The sequence below is a fragment of the Miscanthus floridulus genome, chromosome 5 (genome assembly GCF_019320115.1).
Source record: "Miscanthus floridulus cultivar M001 chromosome 5, ASM1932011v1, whole genome shotgun sequence".
Taxonomy (NCBI): Eukaryota; Viridiplantae; Streptophyta; class Magnoliopsida; order Poales; family Poaceae; genus Miscanthus; species Miscanthus floridulus.
The window spans coordinates 137,450,586-137,475,022 of NC_089584.1; the positions used below are offsets into that span (position 1 = coordinate 137,450,586).

General features: G+C 47.7%; 3 protein-coding genes across 3 annotated transcripts; 2 read left to right on the plus strand and 1 right to left on the minus strand.

The window, feature by feature from the left end:
* The first annotated feature begins 7,142 nt into the window (after positions 1–7,142).
* On the plus strand, positions 7,143–13,567 carry LOC136450919 (calcium sensing receptor, chloroplastic). The gene is given in 14 exon segments (XM_066451614.1): positions 7,143–7,399; positions 7,493–8,332; positions 8,616–8,716; positions 8,803–8,917; positions 9,334–9,411; positions 9,662–9,754; positions 9,845–9,928; positions 10,013–10,108; positions 10,354–10,416; positions 10,673–10,703; positions 12,564–12,610; positions 12,816–12,874; positions 13,010–13,043; positions 13,045–13,567. Coding segments are annotated over 14 exon segments (1,875 nt in total). The 5' UTR covers positions 7,143–7,333; the 3' UTR covers positions 13,213–13,567.
* Positions 13,568–14,201: 634 nt separating this feature from the next.
* LOC136450921 (uncharacterized) lies at positions 14,202–15,198 on the plus strand. The gene has a single exon (XM_066451616.1). It carries the CDS (start codon positions 14,330–14,332, stop codon positions 14,813–14,815), a length of 486 nt encoding a protein of 161 aa, XP_066307713.1. The 5' UTR covers positions 14,202–14,329; the 3' UTR covers positions 14,816–15,198.
* A 112-nt stretch (positions 15,199–15,310) lies between these two features.
* On the minus strand, positions 15,311–21,610 carry LOC136450920 (chromatin assembly factor 1 subunit FSM). Its single transcript, XM_066451615.1, has 13 exons — positions 21,185–21,610; positions 20,286–21,017; positions 20,090–20,189; positions 19,619–19,760; positions 19,389–19,515; positions 18,248–18,756; positions 17,814–18,164; positions 17,643–17,724; positions 17,439–17,570; positions 16,337–16,741; positions 16,109–16,246; positions 15,930–15,975; positions 15,311–15,832 (listed from the first exon to the last, which is right to left on the minus strand). The coding sequence occupies exons 2-13, from the start codon at positions 20,919–20,921 to the stop codon at positions 15,666–15,668; spliced, it is 2,835 nt and encodes a 944-aa protein (XP_066307712.1). The 5' UTR covers positions 20,922–21,017; positions 21,185–21,610; the 3' UTR covers positions 15,311–15,665.
* Between the last annotated feature and the right edge of the window lie 2,827 nt (positions 21,611–24,437).

Below are 24,437 nucleotides of genomic sequence, written 5' to 3' on the forward strand. Positions count from 1 at the left end.
TGGTTCCTTAGCGACGCCCAGTTCTTCCCACACGCACACGGCTCCTACGCCCCATGTTACGGTTAATAGGCTAGCTAGGGCTGGAGACTCAGCTATACACTACTAATCGGATGGTTTATATCAAATATAAACATAAACATACCATAACAACAAGCGTTCAACAAAATTTGCTAAGCACTTTTATACAACAATTCAACATGAGTTTTTTTCTAATCTACAAAGCACCGCTCCCCCCTTTGCCGAATAGGTCGACGTCACTGGTTAATTTCTTCCTCGGTTCTTCGGCTTCGTCCTCTAGTTTGGCGATCTTGGCCACATCTATCCCCCGAGCATAGCCGGTCACCACCCGCTCAAGATCTACTAAGGGGTAGTGTGATCATAGCATGGCTAGTGCGTGGATGACGGCTCCATGAGCAGCACTGCGTATGAACTCCTTGAAGTCCATCCAAGTCGTCTAGCAATGGTCGACAATTGACCGATGCGGCAAGTCACCAGGTAGCCATGATGATCCCTTGGGTGGCGCAAAGCCGACGTAGTCAAGCATGGGTTTGATCCCCACAATTATCGCCTCCAGCTTGTCATCCCGAGCCTTCATCTGCTCACCCAACACCTAGAATTACGCGTGTGCCTAGTATCGGTATTCTGCAATACACCAACATCGACAGACTAAGCACGCTCCTATTAACTGCAAGAACCAAGATAAAGAAAGGTGCACTTACATTCAAGATCTACGATGGCCTTCTCGGCCTTCTCCTCTGTTGCCTCCTTCCCCGCAATGAGCTGCCGAACGCTCTCGTGGGAAAGGCCGAGCTCCATCTCCAGCAATGTACGTCATAGTCAGATATCTTAAAACGATGAACACCAACAAAGCAAGACCCAGAGTCATACCTTTTTGCTGGTCACCACTATAGCTGAGCAGTTCACTCAACGAATGGTTCTCTGCCTCCAGCAGTTGCTTGTCCTTCTCCAGTGCTAGCACCTTCACCTCCAAGTCCTCCTTACAATGGCGCTCTTGGGTGAAGCGCACCTAGAGGTCGGTCACCGATGCCTAGAGCTCTTTGTTCTCCTCCAACATTGGGGCCATCTCTTCCAACTGTCATCGACGCTGTTCAGACACTTTCATCACTTTCTGCAAAAGCACAAGGGTCAAGCGTCGCGTCTAACGAAGGAACAAAACACAAGATTTTCTTTGGCCTACCTCGATCCGGCCGATCATCGTCGATAGGTCAGCCTTATGCCTTTGCATCTCTGTGCTTGCCTCCTCTTCCTCTAGCATTTCAAACTCGTAGTCGTGCTGGATAACTGTACGGAGGAACTGGGGGACTGAGCAGGCTCCCGCTCAATCTCTTTGATCTCTTTAGCAGCTACTCGAGGAGGTGATCTCCTCGGTTGCCATCGTGTTCTTACTGGGGCATTCAAGCCCCACCTCCTACTATTGACCCCATTGCGTATGTCACTGGCTCAGCAAATGTGGGTGGGTTCTACATTGCGCTACTCGACGCTCCCCCCATGGTCTCTGCTCTCTGCTCAGGGCAGCGTCTCTAGACACTGTCATCATAGTCCATGCTTCCTCCAGGGCCTGGGTTGCCTTCATCATGTGCCCCACCGCTAGGAGAGGTTGGCCCGATGGTTGGCAGCTCCTTGATGACAAGCGCAGTTGGCACTGAAGCTATTGGCCCCTCCTCGGTAGGAATGGCCTCTAGCGGTGCGGTAGGAACTTCTTGTTTCGACTGCCTACTACCTATCATTGATGGCCGATAGCGGTAGGAACTTCTTGTTTCGACAGCCTACTGCCTATTAGTGACGCCTACTTCATTTGCCTCCGCGCTACCACAAACAAATAGCTCATCAAAATCAAGACTATGTAGTGATGGAATACCGCAAATGACGAAGGAACTTACACTTGGGACTCCAGCCGTGCGGTCCTGAACTAGCATGCCCTTCCTGAGCCCCCCTGACCCATGGTAAAGCCACCTAGCATGTCCATCATCTTCAGGCTTCCCATCTCTATCGCCGTCGGCGTCGCCACTCGAGTAGGCTAGGGAGATCTGGTCAGAATCTCCCGCATCGTCTCGGGGACTCACCTACCAGCCCTAGTTGCCACCGTTGCGGTCCTCCGAGCACTCTTAGGGACTACTGCTGCTGCCTCCTAAGCTTATCGCCTCTCCCGCATCTCCACCCTAGCTAGGGCTGTTGGTGGAGGTCTAGCCATGCTCAAAGGAGCCTGAGCTGTCGGCTCATCTCCAGAAGAAGTGTCTGACAAAACTATCTATCGCCTTCGAGCCTAATTCGAGGCCTCGATGTTCACTAGGCCCTCCTCACCTTGAGAGGGCCTAGATGTTTTTCTCTGCTTTGTAGATGGCTCCTCATCAACCGGTTGCTTCCCGTGAAGCTTTTCATGGACATACTCTATCCGTGTGTCATTACCTCTAGCTTCTTGGCTCTCTAAGCCCTCCTCATTTGCATCAGTGCTCAGCTAATGCTAGGGACTGCTTGGTTGGGCATGCACAGCCCTTGGTCACTCCTCTAATGGGATTGCCAAAAAGTAAACCGCTCGGTCCTATCCATGAATCTTCAACAACACAAATGAATACATTGCAAAGTGAGGACAATCAAGCAAAACACCGCAGAAAAGCCTCTCACCACCGGGGGAGATTTCCAAGGCTGAAGGCCTATTACTAGTCTCTGATGGACAGCCGACCCATGAGATTGAACAACATCTTGATCCGTCACATGACTTCATCTTGAGCAATTTCTTCGAGCACCTCGCAGGGTCCCATCAGTATCTCCTTGGAGCTCAAACTGCCAGGTGCGCCCTCTCCTTGCTAAGGCTAGATTTGATAGAATGTGAAGTTCATCACCACAATGACTCCGTCAAACCTTCTGCGATCTATCAACCGCAGGAGCTCCCTTACTTGCTCCATTTCGTCCAGGCCGGGCCTCTCCAACCACTTTGTGTTCACCACTAGCACCTGATCAATGTCACACTGGACATATGGCTCTACATGCCTAATGTAGAACCATCTGTAGGCCCACTACTTCACATTCGTGTTAAGCGAGACAATGATGTACTAACTCGCCATCCCATCCCGCAGCTGTAGATAAGCGCTGCCGACTACCTTGGATCTAGCCCCCCCCCCCCCCGCATCTTGACACAGAAGAAATGGTGGAATAGATCAAAGTGGGGCAAGATCCCTAGATACGCCTCACAAAGATTGATGAAAACATCAACATGAAGGATAGAATTTGGACTAAGGTTGCAGAGACTGATGTCATAGTGGTCAATCAGCCTGCGGAGAAAAGGATGAATTAGGACGTCAAATCCTCGGATGAAGTAATCTTCAAAAACATCAAGTTCATCGAAATGGGGCGTGGGGAAATTCTCACCAACCACCGGGCGCCATCCCGCTGTCGCCCTGTCTTGTAGAATCCCGAGCACCACCAAGTTGTTGAGTGTCCTCTCATCACTGACGGAACTGCACCCACTCCTCGGTGCGGTTGACCTCACGCGGTGCCTGCCTTGAGCTGCTACAATTCCTCTTCGACGCCATCAAGCAGATCTGGAGACGGTGGTTGCTCGCTGCTTGGATCTATTCCAGTGGCGGAGCGGTTGTAGACGGGAAGGTGTATGTGTGCAAGAGTGCGAGGAAGACAATGTGGCATGTGGGAAATGGGGAGTGCGCCTCGGAGCCACGGCGGATTTATAACGGAATGACCCCTGACCCTCCGCCTTCCAGGGTTTTTGGAAACCGCGCCTGCCGCGCCGCGTTCCCTCTGAGTTCTCCGCGCATCACTAGGCCGTTAACTAGGCTTACCGTATCCATATGCGAAGCTGCATTTTGTGTGGGCCACAAAGACAACGTGTGCTAAGCAATATTTCGAAGGAATTTTTGGATTTTCATGGCAAGATATTTTTTCTGGCCCTGCTACAAGATATTTTCGCAATTTCTAGCAGGCTCGGAGACTACATGTGTACACGTCATCTAGTGATGACTGTACTATTTTTCTCAACTAAGCTGAGAACAGGTTCAGCAAATGAAGACTACTACTTTGGACCCTGACACCATGAGACTACTTCACCTAGTGTCAGGCTCGGAGACTAAGTGGACACACTTCACCTTACGGTGAATGTGCTTATTTCTTTGACTTAGATTTCTTCAAAGCGACTAAGTTCCTCCGCGATAACTAAGTCAAGGACGCCACGCGACCAACTTCGACGCCCGGAACCTAAGTGAGCACACTTCGTCCAAGATGGAGATTTCAAATATTTTAACTTGGGCTCCTTACATCCTTCTGACAAACCTCGCCTTCGCATAAGTCTGAGCTTGGCTCCCGGTTGAACAACTCGAACATTGATTCTAATAGCTCGGACACTCGCTCCAACAGCCCAGACGCCTGACTAATTGCTCGGACATTTTCTTCAATAGATCAGGCTCCCTAGTCAGACAGGTCGAAAGCCTCTTCCTGATAATTAGTGGTGTGTTAATCAGCATGAACAAGCTCAGGACTGATGTTGCTCAGAGGATGCAAGGTGCTCAGGGACTAGCTGTGGAGGTATGACCCCCGATACCCACAGGGTTGTACATGGGCCTGAGCCGCTAGGGGAGGCCTAGCCCACAAGACTGTGAATGGGTCGCGCTACTAGTGGAGGCCCAGCTTACAAGACGACACCGCGTGAAGCACGGCACAGGTCAGGCGTGCCTCGCAAGACTGCGTGAAGATCCTCGGTGATCTAGGAAACCTGCTCGGATATGCTAGATCCCGTAATATCTGTAACTTCCTTTCTTGTAAATCGATCAGGAATAAAAACAACCGATCTGTAACCCTACCCCTTGGGCTATATAAGGCGGGTAGGGACCCCCTCATTTTCATCTGATCATACGCAATACAGCCCACCGAAAGACACATGACATAGGGTATTATGCCAAGTCGGCAGGCCTGAACCTGCCTAATCGCTGTCTCTTGCGTTCTGTGTCACTATCCGGTTTCCTCACGCGCACCTCCATCGATTCTTCTACTATCGTGGGCATATCCCTCTGTAGACTGCCGACTAGATTTTGTCGACACCCGCTCCCTTGTGCCATTGGCAAGCCCACCGAGGACAGGGGAGAGGGCTGAGTGGATCTAGAAGGTTGGAAAGAGAAACAATTATCATGTTTCCAATTCTATCTGCCAAGAACGTGGTATAAACCGTACAATTCAGTGTTATTGCGAGAGAAATCCTCAAGCTTACGAATAACCATGAGTGATCAGATGGAATAAAGCAGCCTCATGAGAATCTATACCTAGAGCTAACATCGTATACTTCAATCGAGACATCGTTGTGCTTTCAAGTTTGACAACAACATAAATTGTTTTTTTATATCCTATATAAGTATAAAGGAATCTTGTTATGTCAGTGTGCATAACTAATATCTGACGACAGTCATTGGCCCCGTTCGCTTGGAGGAATTTGAAGGAATCTGGAGGAATTTGTGAGAGGAAAACACTGTTCCGGATGAAAAAAAAGAAGCGGATCAAGCCAGATTTAAGGACACGCGAACGGAGCCATTATTTATATATCCAGGGGCGAAGCTACGTGAACTGTAGTGGGTGCTGTCATACCCACGCAAAAAGGTAGTGATCTAGGCTAAATTTTCACCATATTTGTATCGCACGAATTATAAATCCTTGCATACACAAGGCAAGCACACCTCTCTCAGATTTACTCTAACTCCGCCACTGTTTCTATCATGAAGGCTAAACGCCACCGTGGACCTGGCAAGAGGCAACCACTTCTTCTCGTGCTTAATAACATAATAGGTTCTTCTCCTTCCCCATACTTTCTAGATTGCATGGCTATTTTGCTACGTAAATGCATCTATTATATCCTTATATCCTTGTAAGAAGTGCGCAGCCTTCGTAGCTTCCCTAAATTCTCCCATTTATATATATATATATATATATATATATATATATATATATATATATATATATGGCACAATGTTTCTTCAAGAGGGCAATAGTTTTTCGATAAACACCCTTTAGGTAGAAGATTGAATAATGCAAGTTCTTTTAATTTTCTTTTAAAAAGGTTCCCCTTGTTTTTCAAGAAAGAGGTGACGGAGTTTTACAAGTAATTAACTTGAATTTCCTATGGGACGAGATATTTCAAAGGAGGTTTAGTAGAGAAAAAACAACCATGAGGTCTAACCTTGTGCTTTTCTTTCGTTTATGTCTATGGATTTATGTGTTTTCATGTGTATTATGTGCTTCTTTTTAAATTATCCTTGCACTCATAATTCATGTTGGATTTTCACTTTTCAAGTGTGTCGATATCACTTTTGAGTTTTTCTGTATTCCTACCTTGGTGGAGAATGTGTGCTTCAAAGAAGCTCTAAGCATCGTTTTCGTTGTTAGTCATCATGCAGTCAAGCCATAGGGATCTCATTGAACCCATCATTTACCGTATACACATAGCATGTACTATCCATAATGCCGAGAGGGCATGATTTATATCAGAAAAGAAATCTAAGGTTTATCCCAAGGCAAATTTTGGTTAAAACCTCCTTCAGAACAAAACGTTTATTATTTTCAGCAAATTACCAATGAGACGGTAAAAATTGACAAAATATCAAAAGGCTAAGCGCTTTAAATCTTTACAATCGTTTCCTTTCTTTTAACACGCCAAATAAAAACTCACATTTTGCCACAGAAAAACACATGGGCACCGAAATTCGGCGAAGAGAACTGGATGGACGTATACTTTGCCTGAATGAACTGAGGTTTTGATAAGCAATTCCACCAGACCACCCCCATCGGGATTTGCTAGCGTGTGATGCAAATGACTACTGTACTAGCGTTGCCCGTGGCCAAATGACATTGTTATTAGCAGCATTTGGCATAGTTCACGTTGATGTGCAGAGATGTTTCATGCTTCACCGTGACGAACGTGTTGCCACTGCCCAACCACCAGCAGCCAGAACTGAGCGATCATCGGTTGGAGACTTGGAGTGCTGCCAGCTGGGCATCCATCTGAACATGTGGCCGCGTGTAGCTCTGGGACGGGCCCGCCCCCGCCACCCCGGCGCCGACGAGTCCCTGAACACCAATCCGCGCAATCCCGGCAAAATCCGAACCCCCGCCTCGCCGTCGCACCGGCTCCACTCGTCCCGGATCAACCACCTCCTCCACAGCCTCCCGCGCGCCGCGACACACGTGACACGTGCCCGTCCCTAGCGACTTCCACCTCCAAGGCTCCAATCCAACCAGCTCGCCCCGGCCGCCGCGACCGTCCCCGCCCCCCTCGACTCGAGGCGGGCAACGAAACGGATGGGAGCAGCAGCCTGACGCGATGAGCCCGCCCGCCATGCTGCTGCCCGTCTGCTCCGCCGCGCCCAGCTGCTCCCCCCTCTGCCCGGTGCGGCCTTCGCCGGCGATCAGCCGGTCCGTACCGGTTTTATCTATTTTGCCGCCTTCCGGGGCGCTGAATGCCCTTGTTGCTGCTTGGCAGGTGACGGCGTCGCACGTCGTCGCGCGGGTGCCGCGGAGGGTGGACGTCGGCGCCGCGCTCAGGTCCTACGCCGACCCGCTCGTCGCGCAGGTGCCCGACCGCCCGCCGCTCGCCGACTCCTCCATCCTCTCCTCCTACACCGCCGCGCCGGACGACATCGCGCGAGCCTTCGGCGCCCCCGCCTCCGAGCTCCCGCCGCTCCCCAGCGCCGACCCCAGCCCTGGGCTATGTTGCACAGGCACCGACCAGCCGCTGGCGGCCGTCGCGGAACTGGCCGCTCCCGACCAGGCAGCCGCCGCGGCCACCGCCACCGCCGTGGTCAACTCGGCCCCCACCGAAGCCGCGGAGCGGGCCCTGTCAGACGCGCCGTTCCCCAGTACGTTCCCGTCCGACGCGTCCGAGGTCGAGGACTCCGTGGCCAGGCTCATCGATAAGGTCGGCAAGCAGGTCTTCCAGGCGGAGGACGCGCTCACCGAGGCCTACGACAAGCTGCGGCTGTCGGCGTACGACGCACTCGGTGCGTGGAGGAAGACGGTGCGCGACGCGATCGGTGGGCTCAAGGCGTCGGTCGACGCCGGTAAGCAGCAGGCCGCCGGAGGGGTCACGGACGCGTCCGGCGCGTTGCAGGCGAAGGTGGCCGGAGCTGGGGCTGTGGCTGTTGATGTTCTTAGGAAGGCGATTGTTGCAGCAGAGGATTCACTGGGCAGTGCAGCCACATTCGTTGTGTATTCTTATGGGTCTGCGAAGGAGTCTCTACCACCAAATGTTAGAGATTTGTTGAGCTCGTCTGAGGAGAAAGCTAATATAGTTTTGAGACCAATCGGAAATGCTCTGCAACAGGTATGTACTTATTGATTGATGTTCAGTCATTGGAGCTGTTCGGCTGATGGTTTTTGCGGCTGATAAACCGGCTAATGTTGTTTTGTTGTGAGAGAAAAACACTGTACCATGGCTGATAAGCCGGGCCGAGAGAATAACTTGTGTTGCTTGTTCAATCATTAACTTCACTGCTGTTCTCAGTGGGATGCTAAACACCTAGGCATGTCTAGTTGCATGAATGTTCCTCAGAGAAGTTCATTGTTGAAGTATCCACTGATAAATTTTAGTGCGTGCTGTGATTCAGGTATATGTAGCTGTTGAAGGTGTTGAAAAGAATGTTGGTTTGGATCCAAGTGATCCTATTGTTCAATTGGCAGTTTTGCTTGGAGGTTCAGTGACAATAGGGTAAAGGAAGATTTCTTTGTTTGGCCTACCAAACCTCTAGTTGCACCTTATTTTCAAAGCTCCTTCTAATTTTGGCTACATTGTAGGACAACGTACTGGCTCTTCATATACGGTGGCTATTCTGGAGACTTGTCACCTGAATCAGCATTCGAGTTATTGAGAAACGATGGCAAAGCCGTACTTATTGATGTTCGGCCTGAGGCAAGATATTGTAAATCTCACTGGCCTTTTTCTTTCTTTCGTGTCCCTTTTCATCTGAGCTCTTTCTTTAATCCAGCCCGTAATGCTAGAAGGGATTATTTAGTCACCTTTTGTGCTGTTGCTTCAGTACAACAATACTGCCAAACTATTTGAGTCAAGATATTGTAAATTTCATTGGCCTTCTGTTTCCTTGGAGCTCTCTTTGAATCCATTTCATAATACATAGCATTTCAAATTTCTAGAAACGATTATTTAGTAGCCACTGTCTTCTTGCCCTGAGTGCAATAGTTTATTGCATTCCTTTCATGCTCTTTATTTGTTACTGAAATTTTGAAGCTCTTTTGTCATGTTTTCTGTAGCATAGGATAATAGAAGATTGCATTCTCTCAAGCTCATTATTGGATTATGTTATGTAGGATTTGAGGGAAAAAGATGGCGTTCCTGATCTACGCCTTGGGGCTAGGTCCAAATATGCAAGCGTAGATTCACCTGAGGTATGTCTTATTTCAGCAAAAGATCTCCACTGGTACTTGATTTTCTTTTAATTTGAATACATTTACCTGCCTAATCATTCAGTGATCGATGGAGAGTTCCTATGTATGCTTACCCTGTTTTAAACTTTTTTTAATGATTAGCAAAAAAACAACTCTTATGTAACTCTCCTTGCTTGAATTCCAAAGGGGGTGAAATAACCCCCCAAAAAAATGTTCATTGATAACTACTTCATTTGATTTTATTCCTTAGATCAAAGGCCCAGTTAAGAGTATGCTGAAAGGTGGAAGAGAGGTTGATGATGCCTTACTGGCAGTTGTCATCCGTAACTTGAAATTGGTGAAGGTGTGCTGTTAGAACTGAGGCATAAACTTTGTACCTGCCTTCCGATATTTCTTCACAATAAGTTTAGTACTTTGTCACCTGCCACTGTAGGGTGATTCAAAGGTCATAGTTATGGATTATAATGGAGCTCGATCAAAAGCCATTGCTAGGTTACTGAAGAAGCTCGGTGTGCAGGCAAATTTCGAGTGCTTTGGTCTTCACCAGTACTGCATTGGCATGCATTGTCTCCCTTGTCTAACTTTGAATGTTTGGGTGCAGCGACCTTACCTTGTTAAAGGTGGTTTCCAAGCATGGTCAAAGAACCTTCGTGTCAAAGAACTGAAACCTGAGACTGCATTAACGTCAATAAATGAGGTAAAAAGAATCAAAACCAGAAACTCACCTGTGAACCAAAGGATATTGTGCCAGTTATGGCAATCTTGTTTAGTTCTTATATTCTTTCGAGATCATATTTGCAGCATTTATCACTCGACCAGTATCATTTGAATAGTTCATAGATGTTAGCTCTTGCGGGTTTTAACATGCTTCATAACTTAATGATCTAGAAAATTATACCTCTTTATTCTCGATCACCCACATTATTGTCTCGAAATATGCAGGACGTTGAGGAAATCATCAAACAAATAAAGCCCACCCCAACTCTTGTGTTTGGATCTCTTCTGGTAGGTCAATAGTCTTATTCTCATGTTATTGACTTTTGCTCATGTTGGCACACTGTATTGCTGTTACTGAACATTTTCAACTAATTTTCTATTATATTTGGTAAGAGCTTGTGCCTTTAAACGTTCAAGTATACATACAACAAAGAGCACCTTTTTTACCTTTATTTGTCTTTGTAGCCCTTAGATGCATTATTTTTTCACGGAAATTGTTGGATGCATTTTTTTTCTTGACAATGTTGTGTCTCTTTTTTAACAGGGCCTCTCAGCACTTTCCTATGCTTTACTTGGTAAGTGTCTAATTAAATTATGTTGTTATTTGATTCATACTTCGTACATTGCTCGGTTAAGATGCCTGCATGATACCAAAACTTTTTTTTCGCGATCGGGCGTATAGCCCGTTTTTCATTAAGAGGAAGCAGAGGTTGTTAAACAGTTACAACAACAGGCATCCCGGTAATCCCAGGATTACCAAGACCCCCAAGCACCCAATACAAGAAAACAAGCAAGACCTAACCGACTGAACCTACAGAAAAAATTCAACGCAAAGGCTACCCACTCAGGAGACGAAGCCGCAGTGGCAAAGCATCCACCGAAAGAACCAAGATAACGGCGACAACAAGCGACCTAGGTAGCCGCTGTGATCAACCGAACGACTGCATCGGCAACTCCAACAGCGACCAGGTAGCCGCTGTGAACCGAGCGACTGCAGCGGCAACATCAACAGTGACCAGGTAGCCACTGTGAACCGCGCGACTGCGGCTTTAACATCAACAGCGACCAGGTAGTCACTGTGACCAGCCGAGCGACTGCAGCGGCAACATCTACCGAGGCAGGGCAGACGATGCGAAGAGTAGAAAGAGGCACACGCAGGCACAATTACAGTAAGGAGCGACCTCCGGCGAACGGCGTGGGAGGAGCAGGCGGAGTGTAGCGCGCCTGGACGCCGTAGCTAGTGGAGGCGGACGGAGCAGAAGCACGGCAGCAGGAGCCCTCCAACGACGCCTTCAAGAAGGGAACTGACGTCCGCAGACGCCAACAGTCGTTGATAGGAGCACACGGTGACTTTCATCCCAGAACCATCCCCGACGTGGTGAGCAGAAGCTTCGATGACGCCTTCGAGAAGGAGAATGACGCAGACAACGCCACCGCCACCGGCCCATAGCAAAGCTGGGCAGGGTGTTCACCCAAGCATGGTTTATCCACACCACAAGAAAGGGGAGGCCGCTGTGCCTAGGGGACGCCTAGGCCGGGGCTGCCGCCACGCTTCTAGCGGCGACGGGACCCGTGGCAGTGACGAAGCGTGGCCACCGCAAGGCCCGGCACCGAACGCCAGATCCGCAGCAACCGCATCGCCATGCGCGACATCCCGCCCAGCTGGCCACCACGCCGCCAACCTGCGTAGCCAGGACCGAGATCCGGCCGAGCCGGCCAACCGGCGGCCACCCCCGCGAGACGCGTGAGATCCTACGGCAACCGCGCTAGCCAGCAGTGGCGCCAAGTGCGAGACCGGCCCCAGCGGTCAGCTGGGTCATCGAACCCGCCCTGCAGGCAAGCCTGCGCCATCGGGACAGGAGAGGGCGGCCACCCCCTCACCGGACGTCGCCAAACCGCCGGATCCGGAGAGGGAGGCGCAGGATCCGACCATGGAGGTCCCGGATCCGCCCCGCCAGCCACGCGAATCGCCGGAGTTGAAGTGGGGGGAGGAGGGGTGGTAGAGGAAGCTGCAGGGTAGGGATGGAGGATTGCGGACGGTTGCCCGTTTTTGGGGCCAGCTGCCACCGTAAGCTGAGGGCGGCGACGGCGGACGGAGGGAAGGCGTGGAGGGGGGGCTCTAGCGGCGGCGGCACGAGCGCCCCCCGAGTCACCCTGTTGGGGGGAGCTCGGGGGGAGACAAACAGTGTCAAACTCGACCACATGATACCAAAACAGTAGGCTCTCCTGAGACCAACCTAAAGAACTAGTCCTTGTGTTCCTAAACGTTCAGTACAAGCCATGTCCTAAACACTTGTTTTATCTTTTTTGAGTGGATGTACCTTAATGGATACTTGTCACTGGATTTCTGGAATCTGGCTAGAACAAACAAGTGTGCTGCAGCTGAATTAGAATATTGATTTTGGTTAACTGACTATATATCACTGTGTCCGCAGAATGGGAGACGACTTTGCAATACATCGCTGTTTTAAGCGTTGGGCTGGTATGTAGTATGTTTGACAGATAGTTTATTTGTTGTTCAATATGGATGCATCTGCGTCTCAGAAAAAAATGCACGCATCTGCATTTCTGGAAAACACTAATATAACTGGGCACTTGTACATTACTGTTAACTGCAAATATATATCAATTTGCAAAATGTGGCTAGCAACACAGTTTGTCTGATATTTTTCTTTTATTCTGGATAGACTATCTACTTGCGATTCTCTACATATGAGCGTTCTGAGGACTTGGAGCAAGACCTAAAGTAAGTTACCCTGAATTCCTTTTTTCTTTCCTGTTCTTGTATCAAAATTTTTGTTTCCGTTGTTTTAAGTTTTGGAATTGCCTCTTGAACAACGAAAAGATGATTACAAGTTTCCCTCCTGCTCTCTTGGCTTAGGCTGTTGCTGTCTCCAGTAAGAGTAGGCGCAGACTGCCGTGTCATGGGCAGCTAAGAAGATAGAGTCAAACAAAGTGGGCCTGCCGACGTCCCCCTCCACGACAGCGGTGAAAGACCGGGTTCTCCAGGCCGCGGCAAAGCACGAGTCGCAGCCATCGGACGCCGAAGAGTCGTCGGCCCAAACAGCCGAGGCCGAGGCATGACGCGCTGAAAGGTTGGGAGCCAGTCGAGCGGATGCGCCCAAGAGGTTTCTGATGTAATTTGTGAATTCGATGTTGTTTCTGATGTAAGGAGTTGGTTTTGAGTCACTGTAAAGCAGCTGTAAATTAATTGTGTGAGCAGCATCTGTAAGCTGTGTGTGTGGACTATAGAGAAAGAGGGGTCAGTGTTAATTCGTGTTGCGCATCTGCTACTCTGCTTGGCACGCAATCAAGGTGAGGGTGAGTTCAGTAAAAATGGTCAGTGGTCCAAGTCCAGTCCAACTACTTGGCTGTCAGGTGTAGCTACAACCTTTGCTGGTACGGAAATGAAATCCTGGAGTAAGGCTGTTTTAGGGCCTGTTTAGATGTCGAAAAATTTGGTAAAATGAGCACGGTAGCAGTTTCGTTGTTATTTAGTAATTAGTGTCCAATCATAGTCTAATTAGGCTTAAAAGATTCGTCTCGTGGATTTCGTCTAAACTGTGTAATTAGTTTTATTTTTTATTTATATTTAATACTTCATGCATGCGTGTAAAGATTCGATGTGACAGGGAATCTTGAAAAATTTGGCATTTTGGAAAGGAACTAAACTGGACCTTAAACTCCATAGTGCCTGCCGAAATGCTGCTGGGTTAAATGGGTACAGACTACAGAATTTAATCCGTTGGATACTTCGTTAGCTGGTTTGCATTTCGCCGCTTCCAGCCCCCGCCGGAAGCCCCAAAAGGCGAAAAGAAACGGTGCTGCGCGCATAGGATCCGAGTCAAAGTCAACTACTTCTCCAGTGGGGCAGCAACGTCTCTCTTCTCATGCCAGTGGACTGTGGACCCCTGCGCTCCCCTCCCTCCGGACCCCACGCACCAGACTAGCCGTTGCCCCTCGCGGGTCGCGGCCTCACTCTAGTCCTCACCACCGCCAGCCCCAACGGGCAAATGCTCCGCGCCACCCCGTCCCGCGCGGGCATAAGTACCCACCACTCCGCCGCTCCCACTCCAAACCTCCCTCTCTGGCTCTCTCGATCTCGACCTCGCCCCCTCGCCCGCAAGCCAGCGGCATCCCGCTCCCTCGGCAGGCTTCCAAGACCCAAGCCAACAGCTTCCGAGCGAGTCCGGCGGCGGCGATGGCGGGCAAGTCGCACACGCGCAAGGCGTTCCTCCTCTGCAACTACATCCTCCTGGGCGCCGCCTCCAGCTGCATCTTCCTCACGCTGTCGCTGCGCCTGCTGCCGTCCCCGTGCGGCCTGCTCCTGCTCTTCCTCCACGCCCTCACCGCCGTCTTCTCCGCGGCCGGCTGCTCGGGCTCCTTCACGGCGCCCGCCACGCCCGCGCAGTGGCACAACGCGCACACCGCGGGCGCCGCGCTCACCGCCATCTTCCAGGGCGCCGTCGCGCTGCTCGCCTTCACCCGCACCTCCGACTTCCTCGCCGAGCTCCAGTCCTACGTCCGCGACGAGGACGGCGCCGTCATCCTCAAGATGGTCGGCGGGCTCGGCACCGCCATCTTCGTCCTCGAGTGGGCCGCGCTCGCGCTCGCCTTCTCCCTCCGCCTCGACGACGAGGACGACGACGACCTCCAGACCAAGAACTGGCAGTCGTACCATGTCTGATGCCCCGTCCACTGCTGGTCTTAAATTGCTCCTTCAGAATGATACTCCTATATGAACAAGATTCGTTGATTCTTTGCCGTCTGTTCTAGTATGTCCTATTGCTGTAATTCTTTTGGGACGACGACGACCTCCAGACCAAGAACTGGCAGTCGTACCATGTCTGATGCCCCGTCCACTGCTGGTCTTAAATTGCTCCTTCAGAATGATACTCCTATATGAACAAGATTCGTTGATTCTTTGCCGTCTGTTCTAGTATGTCCTATTGCTGTAATTCTTTTGTTCTACTGTGTACTCCTATGCATGTTCAACCAAAAATGTTCAATGCCAAAGCAAATATATATTGCTTTTGTTGCCTTTGCTACTATTTACATGTACATTCATCAGATTTGGTGCAAACAGGTTGTAAAAAAACAATTTCTGCACAAAGCTGTCTTTTGATAAGCACAAGTGTTTGCTCGCACAGTCACACTAAAACAGATGCACTTCAATTGAGCAGTCACAGGACACATTGCTTATTCGTCAGATGGGGGCAGTTTCAGAACAATGCCTTGCGTTAACAATAGGACAGATACATGTTAATCACATCAAGGCCAAATAATTGAACTGAATATCCTTCATGAATAAAAACCTACTTTCCAGCTAAAATTACATGTCCAACACTGGAAACATAGTCCAGATCTCCATGTTGTCAAAAACCCATGTTGCACTAAGATCATTTTCCATCGGTGATGATGCAAAATTGAGTTGCACTTCCGTAGCCTTTGTACATGAACCGCTGAGCTTTCTGCTCATCTGGATTCATAGCTTCATTGTCCCCTGATCCAACTTTCAGGGTATCTTGTTAAAAACTCTACTGCTTTGAGGGGAACAGATTGATCTGAGGAGCTTCGGTGCCACTTTTTGTTTTAGATTTCAACCGCAACTCAGGAGAAGCAGCCAGAGCATTGACAGCCTCTTCTGGAGGTAAACATCTCTTCGAGAAGTACGTGGCTATGTTTTTATTCTTCTTGGATTTCACTGAAAACAAGTAATATGATTGGTAAGAAGATTTTCCAAGGACAAATATGCAGGGATCCTACTTCTGAAACAAAAGCGAATTAATTAATACAGGTACCTGGTGACGAATCCAATCCTAGCTTATCAAGAATCTCTTTCTTTACCTGCAGAGAAACAGTGTACATAAGATGTTAAAACCATTTTGCCCTTGGAGGTGTACGAAACAAAACCATGCTACTGACACAGAAACTATGAATAATCAGGCACGGGATTTTTTCAATGTGAGAGCATCCTCACCTTCCAATGATTGTCAATAAAGTCAGATATCTCCCTCACTTTACGATTCAGTTGAGTCTTTGGAACATTTGGAAATTTGTGCTGCAGTAATTCCACCACCTTGTGGATACCATCTCGACATGATCTTATCACCTGGACCTGCATTGGGGTTAAAGCAAAATGAGAACTACAGCTGCATGCTATCTTCAAACAATAGATATCAATTGCTAATATTCACTCAGTGCTTACAATTTCTGGCAGGTCTGTTTCTGGTATAGCACATGCAGCCCCAGGAGAGCCATTCTTCACATTGGGCTGGTTAGTTTCCTCAACAGTTGCAGATGAGCTGTCAGTTAGAGGCACATCAACAACTGCACCTCCTGGACAGATGCGCATTGAAAGAACTTGCAAGCATAACTGCTCAATCTTTGCCATTCCCTTGAGGTCTTCGGCAGTCAGTAATTCAGCTTTTTCGTGATTTAGGTTGGATATAATAAGAGGTTGGCTCTTCCGGAGAGCTTGCTCGGTCAAAGTGTTCAGGACTCTTTGCTGACGCAGTAGAGACCTGAACTCTTCAACTTCTGTACACTGACCAGTTGGTGAGCTACTGGCTTCCTCATCTTTATCATCCAATAGGCTTTCAATTTGTATTCCCTGCAGGAAGTGAACTCCAACAGTGAAACAAAGAATATTGCACATTTACTTGAGGAACAATAGCACCTGGCATCGCATATAGTAGGACCAAGATTACTAAAATAACGATCATGAATCTGATTGGAACTTCAATGTTAGGATCACAAATCTTAGGATTATAACTACTAGAATCATAATATCCTATTCCTAGATTCTACTTAACAGAGTCATAGAACTGACACAATCAACTAAGATTGTGAAGCCATAAAATTAGATGACAGAATCACAGTTTTAACAACTATGGGTAGAACAGAATCACAGTATATTATAACTCAAGAAAAGCACATGGATGGATTCATACATAGAACTTGTATCTTCCTAATTTCTACTGAACTTGTGTACACTTGTTTTATCCCACTATTTTATTTTCTTAACCATGGAATACAGTTCTCGCTGTTATCATTCTTTCAGCAGATATATAAGAGATTAGTAGATAACCTTTTACAGAATATATCATGTACCCCTCTAGGGTTGAGAATTGGAGTTTGCTGGTTTGATACCTAAGCATAGCAGATTAACCAATATTTGGTTCGCACTTTTGTCAATATAAAACTAGTATGTGGCTTTACTAATTGAAACTAGCATGAAAAGTCGCATTGCACCAAGACAAATGAGGAACTCAAATTAGAAAAGGAGACATCACTTATTTAATATATACCTCATTGTCTGAGAGATAACCATCAGGCACAACAAAGCTATCTTCATCCTCTTCATCTGTAATTTTGGAATCTTCTTCCATAAATTCATCATTATCCTTCTCACAGTCAGAAAGACTCTCACCAGGATCCTCCTGTGCAGAAAACAAAATATGAATTTTTTACCAAAAGAGAAGAAAAAAAGATGCTAGAATATCAGCAAGTACCTCTTCCCATTCATCGTCACTATCAACCTCGTAGTCAAGATCAGGATCCATCTTAAGTGGACACCTTGGACCAATAACAGCACTGCAGATAATTTTAGAATAAATCACGATATAGCACTAAAATATAAAGTGATGATAAATTATAGACAGCATGAATATTGAAATGGCAACCTTTTCTTCCTCCAGGATCCATAATACGCTGGCCTGTTACTTTTATCAAATTGCAGAAGCTTCTTTCTAATTAATCTAGTTTGCAGATGTTTAGGGTTACTGGTGCCATGACATTGCACCTCACTAGCCTGTAGCATATCAATGTCACTTTCAAGCTTATCATGTTCATTCTCCTGACTTGAATTGTGGCCGCCATCTTCATTTGGAGCTGAAAGTATTTCGTCGACCATATCATCTGAGGATTTCTGAAGCTTCAGCTCTTTAAATGCCTCCATCTTGGGCTTGCATCTTATACCCCATCTGGAGGACCTATTGTAGCTAGATAGCATCTTCCAACCAGTGACCTGCAACCTGTAACCAATGTTCATTAAGTCCCTTCACTTTTAGTAAGTGTGAAAGTGAAAGAATAATAAAGTTCAGGAAATGTTGCTAACCTCCGAAGATCCTCTAAAACCCAGCTCTCTTGTTGAGACAATGAAGAATCAATTTTCGATGTGGTTGCTGGTATTGTCTCTTTGTTGTCATTGCATGGATCGTCAGCTGAGTTGTTCTCTCCAGGTTTTTGAAGTTTTCCACTGTCTTTCTTACTCTTGAAAAAACATTCCATCATAGAAGCTTGCTTTTGAATGGCTAGTTGCTTCTTGAGTTGTGCAGCTTCCTTCTGAAGGCGCTTCTGTTCTTTCTCAGCTTCCTCTTGCTGTTTTTTCTGTTGTTTTTTCATTTCAGCTTCTTCCTTTTCACGACGCTTCTGTTCTTTCAGTGCTTCCTCTTCCTGCTTCTTTTGTTGTTTCTTAACTTCAGCCTCCTCCTTTTCACGTCTCTTTTGTTCTCTTAGGGCCTCTTCTTGCTGTTTCTTTTGCAGTTTTCTCATCTGAGCTTCTTCCTTCTCCTGGCGCTTTATTTCCTTCTCCACTTGTTTTTGTGCTTTCTGAATCTCTTTTTCCTGGAATTCAACAATATAACATTACTAGATTGTGTGAAAAGCAATTGTGTGTGATTTCAATGATTCACTATTGCTATAATGAGTGGTGCACTAGGATGAGTGGTGCACTCTCCCAGTTGGTGGTTTTTGGGGCTGGTTTCCACTCAAAAAACTGGGCCTACACGTGTATTTTTCATTTTCTTCGTCTAATATAAATCACGTCAAAGCTTTTTGTCGTCCCTTCTAAAAAAACTATTGCTGTAATATTATGACATGGTCTCAAGAGAAAGGGGAAAAAAGGAACAAAGCATAGCTGCAAGCACTATGTGCACCGAATAAGCAAATTTCTTAGATAAACATGAAAAACAGCCATCTCATCATATCAACCTATTAAAAATGCTACCATTCCTTTATCATTTGTCATATCTGATTACCCAAAGGTTAGGCTACACAATATCTGGATTTAAGGAAGTGTCTAGGTAAAGGCAACTGAAGTACTACTAATGCAAGAAAATGATGGTGTATCATTGTCCACATATTGACATTCAAACAAACCAAACATTGACGATTGGAAGAAGATATACTAAAATGCAACTGTTGAAATGCTATTAGAATGGCTCAAGCACAGTGCAATTAATGAATCAAGTACTTACATTAGCAAGCGAGTTTCCATTCTGCAGCTCAGAGACACTAGTATCCTGAAGTCTTCTAATATTTTGGTCATTTTTCTCTGTCTCTTGCATCAATTCCTTAACTGCTGATCCAGCATCTTTCACACCCCTTTATTGAAAAGGTCTACACATTAGGATTTTCAGAACCTCAGGGAGAAAATGTGCATGTGAATCCACACAAATGCATCAATAACATGCAAGAGGGTACACACCGTTCTGTGTTCTTTTGTGTCGCTCTTTCCACCATTGATCTGATCCCTTCCAGGTTCAGTGATTTGTTTAATTTTAATGATGCCTTTTTTAGATCATTTACTTGGACATAAGCTCCTGGGTTTTCAAGAACCGACAAAGTTGCTGCCAGTGATACATTTGATCAGTGAGTGAGCCAGTAAATAAGGAATAGATAATCGATGTTACAGGTTATATGAATACATGCATAGATATAACTTGATTTAGCATCAAGCTACATTGAAAGAAACTAACAGAAAAGAATACCAGTTCATTAAAAAAAACAGCAAAGCATACCAAGTTTCTTCCTGTTGGGAAGAGAAACATGCCATGTATTGAAAGAATTGGACAAACTCTCATTATATTTTCCGTAGGAAAATGGAATATGCAAATAAATCACTACAGGCAGCAAAAATTGTGGATAAAAATGTGAGTAAGAACAAGGTTGTCCTTACAATAGATGGCAGTGATTCTCTCATGGATTTTCTTTCTGACAGATCTCCGTGTGCTCAGAATGCTGCGTGCTTTCACAGGAAACATTCTCAGATCTCTTATCTGCATATGCATTTAAAAGGTTCAGTTTTTTTAAATAAAAATACAAAACAATATAATCAAAATAACACAACTTGTGTAGTGTAACACCCAACTTACCTCCCAGCACCAAAGAGCCGACTCTGATTCATCTTCTAACACGTCAGCATCCGGGGAAGATTTCCCGTACATCATCCTCTGCCCAGCGAGCAGCACAGAGCTACGGACTGAAGCCACAGACACACCCTCCAATCCCTTGAACTTCTCATATATCTCGTCCACTAACTTGGTCAGCCCAAGACTGCTCTCCTCAAGCAAGCAGCCAACCATCCCGTTGACGGACAGGTTCCCACCATCAAGCTGCATCTTGCGGTCAGAAACCTCCTTGTAAAACTGGAAGAGACCCTCAAGCTCCTGGCGGCATCTGGCAACAAGAGCGTCCTTATCCGCGGCAGCAATCACTGGGCTATTGGAAGCCCTCTTCCGCTTTAGCTGCTTCTGCACCTCCATGATGGTGTCCGCCAGCGTAGCAGGAGACTGCTGTGTTGCCGCCACCGGCTGGCCTGATGGTGCTTGAACCGGGGCGTCATCGACGGCCATCGAGTCCTCCGACCCGAGCTCAGCGGATTGGTTGAGAACAACGGGACCATCGACCTGCATCTGCGATTGGCCCATATCGTCCCACGGCCCCGCGCCGTTGTGGTAAGGGGCCTCTTCGGGGCGAGCAACACCGAGAACCACGGCGCCGCTTTCCATCGCGGGAGGGTTTGGATCTTGCAACTGCTACTCTAGGAACAAACAGCGCATTCCTCTATCTAATCCGTGCTCAGACACTGGTCTACTCTACTAAACCTGGATCAAGATAACGAAAAAAACGGAGGCATTCAGGAATGGCGTAACAAATACACTATGTCACTATGTACTAGGATTTTGCGCGACACAGAAACTGCAACCGGTAGCTTTCCAGCGAGATGGAAAAATGCAAGATAGCCCGTTTCTGCACAAGTTCAGAGCCGCACCTGCAGATTCGCGGAGTCCAAGCACCAGACGATGGCGCGACGAATGCAGCCGGAGGAGGCGGCGTCCGCGTTGGCGGCGGGGTGGTGGGCGGTGGATCTAGATTTGGGGCGCGGGGTGGCCGGGTGGGAACCGGAGAAGATTGGGGATTTGGAGAGGAGAGAGGAGACGAACCGGGAAGGGAGTATTTATAAAGGGAGGTGGGCGCGCGCGCGAGAGGAAGGGGAAGGGGGGCGGCGCGGAGCGCAAAATGTTTCCCGCGGCCGGAGGTTTCAAGAATTTTTCGTTTCGTGATTTTGGCTTCCCGCGGGACGACGGCCGCCGCCGAGCGGTGGCTGATGGAGCCCTGCCACGTGTCTACTACAAGCCCAGCTCCACCCCAGCCGTTTAGGCCTGGCCCATGTTTAGACGGTCCGGTACGCCGGTTCCTTCGGGTATGTATTTTTTTTACCTTCAATGGAATAGAAGAAATTTGAGGTCCTGTTTGGTTAGTTCCCTCATGAAAATTTCAATTTTGACGTTGATCCATGCAGCATGACGAGTCTACTATAACTATTTTGTTTTGGCAATGTCTTAAAGCTGGGCATGTGGGCGTTTAACACACCGCACGCCCACGCCCCACCTCAACTTCCACCCCTCTCTCTTAGCGAGCTCCTCCCTGGCGGTCACGCCCGCGTGATGCCCACACCTGTGCCCCACCGCACCTGCGTCCCCACCAGAGTCGAACAAGAAGAATATGACTGCTAGGGTTCCGGTGATGGAGGCGGTTGGACTAGCAGATCGGGGGCGGGGGCGCCCATGGCCATGGCGGCGGCGGGAGGGGGAAGAAAGAGGCCATCGCGGGTGTTAGGGTTTCGCCATAGCTCCGTGGTGGCAAGAGGGGGCATCGGCGGGGAAAGGGGAGCCGAAAAGGGAGAAGATGGCGGACGCACGGTGCAGAAGACGGTCGTGCAGCTCAGCTAACGCACATGCGACCGTGCGTTAGCCGCATCCATTTGTTTGTTGGACTGATGCATATAGCATCTTGAAATCGGTGAACCATGACTCCATGAGTGTGTTATCACCGTCTGATTGTTGAATTAACGTAACAAACGTGTTTGAATTAGACATAGGTTAATGTGATGTGGATTTTCATCATATTTTGGCAAATAAGAAACCACAACATTCATCCAATTTCTATTTTCTCTCCCGTCACATGTTCTCCCCCTAATCTTCAAATCTATATATTCCCTTTTTTTTTTAGTGGCGGGTTATAGCTTCCCTCTTGAATTTAGCATAGATACTATGTTCCTCTCTCTATTTTTATCAATTTTCCTTTCAGTCCTTTTCAACAACAAACTTTTTTAAAACAAATAACAAACCCTCCAAAACACGCCCTCCATGCACCAAAACCATATCGTGCTATTTTTTCTTCGAAGAAAACATGCTGCATACCTGTCACAACGAATCGGAAAATGGTGACGAATAGATTTGATTAGTTTCCTTTGTGAAAATACTGTGTATTGACATTAATCCATACAACTTACCGTGTTGAACTAATGTTAACTTTTTCAAAGGAGAAAAAGTTGGTGAAGAAAAGGAGTTAGTCGCGCCGACCGGACGCGTCCGGTATGTGACTCGGTACTGAATAGCAGAGAGCGACCGGACGCGTCCGGTGTGAATCAGTGAAGTCGATGTTCAGTGAAACAGTTGATCGGACGCTGGGAGCGTCCGATCGGGACTGGGTGCTTACTGGCACTCGACCGGACGCTGAGGCTCAACGTCCGGTCATTTCTTAATAGTGTGTCCGGTCGGCCCTGGGGGCTTACTAGACTCGACCGGACGCTGCGGCTCAACGTCCGATCGTTTCAAACAGCGCGTCCTATCGGACATGTCAGAGAGCCGTTGGAGGCAACGGCTAGTTTGAAATTGGACACATGGCGGTCAGGTAGCGACCGGACGCGTTCGGTCGCCACACGAGACGTGTTCGATATACACATCTGGTGCGTCCGGGGCAAACGATCTGCGCGTCCGATTCTCCCGAAATTTATCCAGTGAAGGGGTAACGGCTAGTTTAGCCCATGGGGTTATAAATAGAAGGTGGTCTCAGCCATGGCAAGCGCTGAGCACCTCGAGAGACTTTGTGTCCATGCTTGTGAGTGCTTGGGAGCCCTCCATCTTACATATGCTTGATAGTGATCATCTGATTGTGTGAGTGAGCGATTCTAGTGCGATTGCATCGTAAGGTTGCATCGAGTGGCACTAGGTGATCGAGTTGCAAGCCGGTGGTGCTTGTTACACTTGGAGGTTGCCACCTCCTAGACGGCTTGGTGGTGGTCTCCGTCGAAGCCCACAAGAAGCTTGTGTGGTGCTCCAGAGAAGAGCTTTGTGAGGGGCATTGTGCTCGCCTCGCGAGAGCCGTTAAGAGCAACTCTAGTAAAGCATGTCATTGAGTTACCCTCACTCTTGGGGTAGGTTCTTGCGGTGCCCGATGTGCAGGCTTGGCGGGTGATGCCAATTAGCCGTCGAACCACCAAGTGAGCGGTCGACACAACGGGGACTAGCATGTTGGCAAGCACGTGAACCTCGGAAGAAAAATCATCGTGTCAACTTTGTTCTTTTTGTTGGTTTGCATCCTCGTTACACAAGCTTGTAATTACTTTCATATACATTGTGCTTGTATAGTTGCTCTTGTAATTAGTTTGCTTGTGTAGCTTACTAGGTACCTTCTTGCTTGTGTAGCTTAGAAGTATCTCCCTTGCGTGGCTAATTTGATTTTATGTAACCTTGTTAGTCACATTGCTTAGTTTGTGTAGCTAAGTATTTGTGCTCTCTAATTTGGCATTGGTCGCCTTGTTGTTGAGCATTTCTAGTAAGCTTAGATGGCTTTGTGCTTTTGCTTACTAGCATATGTAGGAGCTCCCTTGTTGCTTAAAGTACTAGTGGCATAGGTTTGTGTGACCTTGCTTCTAGAATTGATTAGGTGAGCTCTAACTAGACCAACACCTTAATTGCTTAATTAGAATCTTTGCAAGGTGCTAGAGAACATAGGAAGAGTGGTGTAGTCTTGGCTAGACCGATAGATTTAATTTCGCACTTGTTTCAGTTAGCCGGCGTGATTAAGTTTTAGTAATGACTATTCACCCCCCTCTAGTCGCTATCTCGACCTTACAGCGGGGCAAAGGGTCGTGATCTTACAAGGGTGAGCTAACTCAAAAAACCCATCCTCGGTTCGGATTTGCAGCTGCAACTTGCCTGCATGAAGCAGGAATTGTC